Source organism: Antrostomus carolinensis, unplaced genomic scaffold, assembly GCF_000700745.2.
Source record: "Antrostomus carolinensis isolate BGI_N321 unplaced genomic scaffold, ASM70074v2 scaffold27161, whole genome shotgun sequence".
NCBI lineage: Eukaryota > Metazoa > Chordata > Aves > Caprimulgiformes > Caprimulgidae > Antrostomus > Antrostomus carolinensis.
The window spans coordinates 22,078-31,546 of NW_010292462.1; the positions used below are offsets into that span (position 1 = coordinate 22,078).

Consider the following 9,469-nt stretch of genomic DNA (forward strand, 5'->3'; position numbering starts at 1 on the left):
AGTACGGGTAAGGAGCTGATGATTTTTAGTGGGACAGATGCACTGAGCTCATTTCTGAGCTGCTTTTTGGCTACTGCAACCTTGGGATAGCCCCATGGGTTCTGAGAAAGCTCTGCCCAGTGCTGTGCACTGGCCTGAGACCGAGACCAGGCTTGCAGAAGGCAGCCCCCAGGCCTCTTGTTGGGAACAGGCAGGTCACACTGCCCAGCTGTAAGCCTTGCTGGCAGCTGAGGAGGAGGATGAGGTGTGTAGGCAGAAGAACCAACTGGAAGAGTCAGAGCAGTGGTTGTGGCCAGAGCCACGCCGGGAGGAGGATGAGTACAAGAGTAATGCCAGCACTGTGGCAGTGTCTTTCAAACCAGTTCTTCTCCCAGGGCAAGGGAGGTTCTGCTCAGCCTCAGAGGGTTGATTGTTGATTGTCACCGGCCTGGGCTGGGGTTCCCTGCAGGATGCACAGCTAAGGTTGCTGTTGCAGGAAGAGATGTCTTGGCAGAAGCAGAGCAAGGCGAGTCTGACAGAGCAGCCCTGACTCCTTGCCATGCTGCAGGCCCCACTCAGCATCTGCCAAGGTCAGCTGCAGTTTTTTCCCCTGGTTTTGATGGCTCTTAGATTGGGCTTCTGGTGAGCACATGAACTGACACCACATTCTGTCTCGTGCCTGAGATCTGCTTTTCCTTGCAACTACCAAGACAGACAGACAGAGAGTTCAGTTTGGGGATAGAAGAACAGGAGCTGCTTGACCTCTGTGTTGCCCTGCAGTTGCCTGCACCCAGCAGAATGGTGAACCACAGTACCACTGCTCCTGGTAGGAGGAGCAGAACAACTGGGGACCCACCACAGGCCTCAGACCTCCCTCTCAGGAACCAGCTGAACAAAGAGGTCTCCAGTATGAGCCTTACTCCAGCCAGCATCTGCCTTCCCCTTGTAGGTGTACATTCATAGGAAATCAAGACACTTATGAGACCCACTTGGAGACGTGCAAGTTCGAGGGTCTGAAGGAGTTCCTGCAGCAGACAGATGATCGCTTCCATGAGATGCAGGTGGCAATGGCCCAGAAGGACCAGGAAATTGCCTTCCTGCGCTCCATGCTGGGGAAGCTCTCAGAGAAAATTGACCAGCTGGAGAAGAACCTGGAGCTCAAGTTTGGTGAGTCTGCAGCAGAGAAGCTCTGTGGTCAGAGCTGTAGGGACAGGGCAGCTCTTTGTTAGGATGGTGCATTACAGGATTCATTCCATGTTTAAAACTGATGCTGAGCAGGTTTCAGGAGGTTCAGATCTTCCTTGCAGAGGAATGAATAGGGTTCCCATTGACTTCTCTGCTGGCATAACATCATGGGACCTAATCCTGCAGTCACTGATCATATGGCAAGTCCTAGAGATGTCTGCAGGTAGCTACCACCTTTCTTCTGTGCCTTTTTCCATGCAGTCCATGGGCACAGGCACCCATAAAAATCAGGGAGTCGAATAGCCGCGATGCAGCCATCCTGGAGCGAGTGTGGTTCCTGGTCACCTTTGCTGTGCCCAGCCCTATCATGCCTCTGAAATCTGTTGGGTCTTCACTGTCCATGTACAATTTGTATTTGTGTAGCAGACACTCTCCTGATAACAACACTGGGTTCTCCTCCCTCCTTGTTGAGAGGTTGGGTGACAGCGGGTGTCCTCTGCCTGTTCCTCTGGATGCCATCACTGACTCTGCAGTGACTAAGGACCTGTCCATCTCTTGTAGATGTGCTGGACGAGAACCAGAGCAAGCTGAGTGAGGACCTGATGGAGTTCCGCAGGGATGCCTCCATGCTGAACGTGAGGAGGGGCCCGGGCCCTGGGGCTGAACAGGGAATGCGTGCAGTTAGCTGGCTCTGCTCCTAGTTAGGCTTCTCCTGCAGTGGAGGGAGTCTTTTGGGGTCCCTCCTGCTTGCTGGCTCTGCTCACCCCAGGTTTGGTTTGCTTTTACTGCAGCTGGGGTGAAGGTTTGCTCTAGGCTGAGTTAAAGAGAGGACGTTCTGGTGACTGCATCTGAGCTGCCTTTTGAACTGTTCCTGCTGTCTTTTCTCAGCCTGTTGCTGCTCTTGAAATGTGTTACCAGAGGAGAGGACCCCTGCAGCAAGGAGAGAGCCCTCTGCTCCAAAGCCTGGGCACTCCACTACCTTTTATACTAGCCAGGGACAGTATGCCTTTCTCCCTGCCTGCAGAGAAAGCAGGACGATAAGCAGATCCCTGCTAATACGCTGGGAGTGACCACAGTCTCATGGTTTTGGACATTATTCAAGGACCAGTGTTGGATGGATGTTCCTCCCTGGTTCAGGCAGACTGCATCCCACTGGATGTACTGATTAGGAGGAGCTCACCCTGGTTTACCTAAGTGTACTAATGAAGAGGGTCCCTATGGATGCAGTAGGGGCCAGACCATGGAAGAGACTCCAGAGACCTTCCAGTTCTTCTGCAGCAAGGTGGGCTTCAAGAGCCCCACTGAGCAAGCAGTCCCCATAACCAAATTGATTATTTTTAGCAGTCTGGTGACTGGCAGAGCAAGGACAGTATATTCTGAAAGATATCTCTGTGCCTATCTGAATACTGAGGAGTTTAGTGCAGGTCTGAGATGCTGGCAGAGCCCTGTGGTCTCTGGAGGGAGGTGACAGAGGGACGTACACATGCAGGCCTAGAGCAGGAGACCTCTGGTCAGAGAGGGAGGCAGCTGCTGAGGGAGGGTCTTCACAGGGAGTCAGGACATGTCCGAAGGCAGGAGTGGTTTTAGCAGTGGAAGGGGACAGTGTTAAGGCCATGCCCAGAAGGGCAGGCTGGGCTTGATGGCGCTGCAGCTCACACAGCTTGTTCTGTTTTTCAGGATGAACTCTCCCACATTAACGCTCGGCTCAACATGGGCATCCTTGGATGTGAGTATCCATGTGGTTTTCATCCTCTCAGTCTGGTTTTGGGGTGATGGCCCAGTGAGCCCTTTTAGGCGAGGTCACAGTAGTCTCTGGGTGCAGCAGTGATCTGTTCACAGGGTCACCAGTGCTGCAGGAAGAACCTCCTGGAGGGGGAGTTTGCCAGAAGCACTGGCCGAAAGGGAACGCGCAGTGCTGCGGGGTTATTAGCTGCTGGGGGGAGATGTCGAGTGGACTCTGCGTCTCTGGCCTCCCCAGGTCCAGCCTGGGAGCTGTGTTAGGGAGACAAGTCCTGGGGTTCAGAGCAATGATAGGCTGATGAGCTGTAAGGGTGGGACATGAGACTCTCCAGCCAGACTGGGAGGGTCTCAGGGTTCCTTCTGGCCTGCAACAACATGAAGTGCTGGGAGGACCTGCTGGGTCAGGGACAGGGAGCTCTGTCTCCTCCAGACTCACTGTGACGTGGCATGGCACCATTCTCCCACCTCTCACTTGCTCTCTTGTTTCTGTAGCCTATGATCCTCAGCAGATCTTCAAGTGCAAGGGGACCTTTGTGGGACACCAGGGCCCTGTCTGGTGTTTGTGCGTTTACTCCATAGGAGACTTGCTCTTCAGTGGCTCTTCAGACAAAACCATTAAGGTAAGAACTTGTCTCTTCCCTGTGTCATTTACACTTGTAAATGTGCTCCAGGTGAAACAGAAACTGAGTTGCAGTTTGGGGAGGTGGGGACGGTGTCACTTCCCAAAGACTCTTAGATGATTCTTTGCAGTTATAGTTGGGCAAAATTCTCTGTGAGGAAATGTTCTGTGATAGTGAAATCGAGAGACAAGCAGTGGGTTTTGCCAAGCCCTGGTCACAGTCTCTTTCCTGCTGCTGGTTTTGCTTTATATGGTGTTTAGGACATTCGAGCCTGTTTTGGCTTCTGATTTTGTTTTCCCTTGTTATAAAAAGCCATCTTAGAAAAAAAAAAAAAACCCAAACATTTTTCCCTGATCAAATGTGTCCTTTTTCTATCTGCTGGCATGTTTGTTTTTCTTTGCCCTTTTCTCAGTAACTCAAACTGACAGCGCTGCTCCAGTGCAACCTAAACAACAGTTCCCAGTGTCACTGCCTGGGCTGCTGGTGGCTGGGCTGGCCTGGGGAGCCACGCGGGCTGCTGTGACTAGCCCTGCCAGGAGCTGAGCTTTGGTTGAGTTTCTTTGAGCGATAGCAAGAGCCACATGGAAGAAAATGGACATTTCTGTACTTTATGGAAAGAAAACAGCCTTCTCCCCTGTCCTGGCTGCTTCCCATGTTCCCTCTCTTGAGCGAGCGGTGTGTGCTCGGTGGGGAAGCCCTTTGTGGTGGCAGCAGAAGCTGTGCTGTGCCATTGCAGCCCCAGAACGGGGTGGGAATTGCTAAAGCAGGGGCCTGAGAGCTGCTTCTGTGGGTCAGGGTGTTGTGTTGGCCCGGGCTGTGAAAGGCAGAGCTGGAGAGGGCTGATGTCTGCTGCTGTCCAGTGTCTCGTTAACATCAACCTGACCCTTTGCAGTAAATTTCCTTTCCTAGACAAGCTTATCTCTGCCTGGGAGCCCGGAAGGCAGGTGCCAGGTGACAGCCTGTTTCCTTATTTCAGTGCTTTTGTGGCTTTGCTGACATCCTGCCCGGGGCCCCAGCTGCTGTCTGCCGGCGTGTGCCCCTCTGCTGACTTGTGTTTCCTGTTAGGTGTGGGATACCTGTACCACATACAAGTGCCAAAAGACCTTGGAGGGTCACGATGGAATTGTACTGGCTCTCTGCATCCAGGGGTGAGTGGAGAGAGTGGGGAGAGCACTGGGGCTCCTGAGCATGCCCTTACCATACCTGTCCTCAGTCCTGCATGTGCCAAGATTGTGCTGAGAGGCACGTCTTGCCTCTTTGCTCTTTAAAAATTGACAAAGTGCACCTCTCTTTGGGCCTCCCCTGCTGTCCTGGCTTCCTTCCCTAGACACCAGCAGGTGCCTGGCCTCCTGCTCAGAGGCCAGTCCAGCCTGGCCTCCTCACGAGACCTGAGCTCTGCTCCTGGGGTTGGTGTGTTTAGTTTGGACCCAGTGAGGCTCTGGGACTGCAGCTCCTCACCCAGCACGGTGCCTGGGAACGAGCTGGAACCCTGCAGTCGTTGCTCTCCCTCGCTGACCTCCTTTTGTTCTCTGGTGACATTACAGGAACAAGCTGTACAGTGGCTCTGCTGACTGCACCATTATTGTGAGTACCCAGGACCCCTGCTCCGCTTCACACTTGGGTTGTAAGATCTACAGGCCCCAGGCTGTTGTAGAGCAGAGACCTGCATCCTTTTTTCTATGAGGCTCTGCAGCTGCTGGTGGTGTAAGACTGGAAACCTGGGTGTGCTTTACCCGCTGCCTTCAGCCAGGTTACTCGTGGGTTGGATTTGGGTGTTCCCTGCGGGCTGGATTTCCCACTCCCCACTCCTGTGTGGGGAGCAGGAGGCTGGTGCTCTGAGCTGGGGCAGGGTGGTCAGTCCTGATCATGCCAGGACAGTGGCTCGGACAAGTGCCCTGTTTCCTGATTCCAAAGAAGCTTCAGCACAAGGGTCCTGGTCCTGCTGCTCATGGCTGCTCTTCTCCTTTGCAGGTCTGGGATATTCAGAACCTGCAGAAAGTGAACACGATCCGAGCACATGACAATCCTGTTTGCACTTTGGTCTCCTCGCACAACATGCTGTTCAGTGGCTCTCTCAAAGCCATCAAGGTAGAGCTCTGGGGTGGCTCCTCTTGGGCTGGTTGGGGACCAGTGGTACAAACTCTCAGGCAGCAGTGGCCAAACGGGAAGCAAGTGGCATTTTGGTCTGTAAGTGACCTTGTTACTCTGCTCTCCTGAGCCACACAGAGAACCACAGCTACACCGAGCAGCCAGCGCTGCAGAGGCTTAGCCCATGCTCTGTGCTGAAGTCAAAGGTGTTCTGGGACCTGCCTGAAAAACTAAGTTTTGTATCTTCTAACTCTGTAAACCTGAGGCTGCAGGTGGAGTATCTTGGCAGTTCCTGAGTGTGTGTCCTTGGGCATCCAACAGACCTCCTCAGACCATTGAGAATTGTGTCTGGGATCCAGAACTGGCTGGGGATTCAGGCTGCCTGTTTTGAAACCCCCTCCAAAGGATCTTGAACCTGCATTCTTTACCCAAAGCATGCAGAAATCAGGGAACAGCTTTGCAAGTTGCCCTTTAAAGCCTTGGCTAGATTCCCTCGGTTCTGCTTCCAGCTCCTGGTGAGACGGCTGATGGGACTGTCCATCTGTAAGAGGCGCATGCTCTTTTCTTTGTCTGGGGCCTGGAGTGGTTCAGCTCTCTCGAGAGCGCTGGGGGCTGGAGGAGCAGCGAGACAGCACTAAGCAGGAGGAGAACTTGGGGCCTTTTGGTTTTGTTGTCCCCAGACACTTTGTGGCAGATGAGGCAAGCCGGCCAGTAGCGCCGCTCGGAGTGGTGGTTTGAGATCCACCAGTCCCTGGAGGCTGGGATTTTTGGCCAGGGTTTCCCAGGAGTCACGGGAAGGGAGCTTTGTGGGGACAGGCTGGAAGTCCAAAGCAGTTCTTCACTGTAGATTTGGTTTAGGTTTTTCAAGCCCATGGCTCTGGTAGGGAAGGGTCTCTGCCAGTCACAATGCAGGCTCCCAGCGAGCTCTCCCAGGCTGCAGGGAACGTGCTTATTCAGCAGTTATTGTGGGGTTTAGGTGGAAGTCAGTGGGTTCAGGCCATTCCCACCAGGCAGGAGAGCCAGCACGAGGTTCCCCTTTGTGAGCTGGGAGGGCTTGTGCTGGGTGGGCAGGGGTAGGCAGCGCCTGGCCCCCGAGCTAGGGGCTGACCTGTTCTGTCCCATCCCACTGAGACTCTCCTCCGTGTCTGTGTGTCCGTTTGTCCTTTCCACAGGTCTGGGATATTGTAGGTACCGAGCTCAAACTGAAGAAGGAGCTGACAGGTCTTAATCACTGGGTGCGAGCGCTGGTGGCTTCTCAAAATTATCTCTACAGCGGATCTTACCAAACAATCAAGGTGAGACCCTGAGACTTGTCACAACTGTAAGCCATCAGCTCTCCCTGCGCCTCTGCCTCTCTGTATTGTGCAGCATGGGCTGGTGGAGCTGGACAGAAGGCAGCTGCCAGGATGTGGGAGCACTGCTGTAGCCTTGCTGACACACTCGGTTTTACTGCGCTGATTGCATCTTTGCAGGCACAGAGGCTGGGCCTTGGCTGGTCCTTGGGAGCGCAGCTGCTGGGGACGCTGGCTGAGATAAAAGGTGGCCCCATGGCCACGGTGCCTCACGCTGCCTCGGCGGCTGCGGCCCTGACAGTCCTGCTGATAAGAGGAGAAGGTCACTGTCTGGCTGCAGAGTTACCATAAATCTGTGTGTGGTTTCCAAAGTGCCTTCATCTGTCTTGGCTCAGGCTTTGATGAATCGTTCACCTCTCAGCATCTGGGTGACACAAGAGAATTTGAAGTTGCCCTCCTCAGTGTTAATAAATCCCTGTTAATTTGTCTGCATCAGTGTTTAGTGCTATCAAGGGCTGGGTTGTGCGTGCACGTGCGCGTGCATAGTCACACACACACACGAGGTGTGCAACTGCCACAACTTTTCCAGCCTGGATGTTCAAAGCTGGGCAGCTAAATCAGACAGCAGGACTCTGGTGATCAGTACTGAACATTCCCAGTGGGACAGATTTGTCCTTAAAGATGTGATCTGGGCACATGTGGAACCAGACTGACTCCACGTGTGGCTGAAGAGCTTCAAGGGAGCTCCCTCCTGCCGAGGGGTCCCTGCACGGCTCTCATCCTGCCTTTGCTCTGGCATCTCTTTCAGATCTGGGACATCCGCAACTTGGAGTGTGTCCACGTGCTGCAGACGTCAGGAGGCAGCGTCTACTCCATCGCTGTGACAAACCACCACATTGTGTGTGGCACCTACGAGAACCTCATCCACGTAAGGGCTGTGGGCTTTGACACACTGGTTGGGCTGGGGAAGAGGGGCAAGGAGATGGGGACCTGGCTCCTTTGTGGCACACGCAGAGCACGGGTGCACAGCACCCACCCTGAAGTGTGCTTGGAGGTGGACACACCTCTCGGGGGGAGAAGCTGGTGGCCTGCAGCCCAGTGCAATCTCCGGGCCCTGCTCTGCTCTCACAGGTCTGGGATATAGAGACGAAGGAACAAGTCCGCACGCTGACTGGGCACGTGGGTACAGTCTATGCCCTCGCTGTCATCTCCACCCCGGATCAAACCAAAGTCTTCAGTGCATCCTACGACCGGTCTCTCAGGGTATGTGTCCACTTGCATCTGTGTATTCAGCAGTTGTTAAATCATAGGCAGCCTTGAGGGAAACGAGGACAAGGGGTCCTCAGCCCCGTGTGCCCATGGCTTTGTATTTAATTTGTGTCACCTGGCTCGAACCTTGTGGCACTCAGCATCCCCTGTCTGTCCCAGTGCTCAGGGTTGTGCCAGGGCTCCATACCACTCGCTTGGCTTACGCCTCTTCTGTCCCCATAGGTGTGGAGCATGGACAACATGATCTGCACTCAGACGCTGCTGCGACACCAGGGTAGTGTCACTGCCCTCGCAGTCTCCAGGGGCCGCCTCTTCTCCGGCGCCGTGGACAGCACTGTAAAGGTTGGTTTTCTCCAGCTTCTCTTTCATGCTTTAGTGTTTTCCAGTGCTAGAACTAGAGTGTTCAATGAGTTAGGAGCCATCTTCAAACAAACGAGGGGATAGTTCTCAACAGTGGGAGGTTTAACTCCTGCCACAGGGTGTTGTGGAAGCCAAAAGCCCAAAGAGAAGCTCCACAAGAGGATGAAGAGAAGCCCACAGAGCTGCTCAGATCAGTCAGTGCCACAGGTTCCTGTTCTCTCTCCTCCAGGTCTGGACGTGCTAGCGAGAACGCCACACTAGTCCTGCACACTGAAAGACCAAAACCTCCTCCCCTCCGTCGGCCTGCTGGGTGACTAACACCACTAGGAAATAGCTGCTGCAGCTCCTCTCCGCACCGACCACTGCCTGCTGCTGCCCATCGGCCGGTTCCCCGCCCGCAAGGCCCCGGGCTGGCAGCTCTCAGGACACAGACAGGCCCACGGACGCTCCGGATATTCCCTCGGATGTGCCGTCTATGATTGGAAATGCAGAGGAAGCCGGTACCTCCTGCTCTGCAGGGAGCCCTCCTCTGCCTGCACCCCCAGCTGGGGAGCATCCCCCGGGGCCAGGGCTGGGACAAAGCTGGGCCAGGGCAACGCAGCCCTTGGCCAGTGACCCTGGGCCAGTGACTGGACTGAATGGTTCAGCTTGTCACAGGCGGGAGCCGGCCTGGCCGGGGCGGTGACACCAGGACGGTGACACCGAGACACTGCTCCCTTTGTAAATGGTAGAACTGAGCATTAGGCCTTGTCCTGGGGTGGGACCCCGAGCCCTTTCTGTCTCTCGTATTTAATTTTACTGCCAAGTTGTCAGGCTGATCCATCTGGGAAGAAGTGTTTTCTTGAGTAGCCAGGTACGATTTTTATGCCACAGCTAGTTCTCAAATCAAATAACACAAGCCCATTGTTCACCACCCTGTAATAATGGTCTCCACAT

The 9,469-nt window shown here is 54.4% G+C and overlaps 1 protein-coding gene across 1 annotated transcript in view; it reads left to right on the forward strand.

Moving 5' to 3' along the window:
• TRAF7 (TNF receptor associated factor 7) overlaps nucleotides 1-9,052 on the forward strand; it is a 20,890-nt gene extending 11,838 nt beyond the window's left edge. Inside the window, 12 exon segments of the mRNA XM_010176978.1 lie at nucleotides 900-1,146; nucleotides 1,726-1,799; nucleotides 2,842-2,890; nucleotides 3,397-3,524; nucleotides 4,590-4,672; nucleotides 5,069-5,108; nucleotides 5,496-5,612; nucleotides 6,785-6,907; nucleotides 7,713-7,832; nucleotides 8,036-8,167; nucleotides 8,396-8,515; nucleotides 8,763-9,052. Of these exon segments, the coding sequence (XP_010175280.1) occupies nucleotides 900-1,146; nucleotides 1,726-1,799; nucleotides 2,842-2,890; nucleotides 3,397-3,524; nucleotides 4,590-4,672; nucleotides 5,069-5,108; nucleotides 5,496-5,612; nucleotides 6,785-6,907; nucleotides 7,713-7,832; nucleotides 8,036-8,167; nucleotides 8,396-8,515; nucleotides 8,763-8,777 (1,248 nt within the window). The 3' untranslated portion in view covers nucleotides 8,778-9,052.
• Nucleotides 9,053-9,469: the final 417 nt, after the last annotated feature.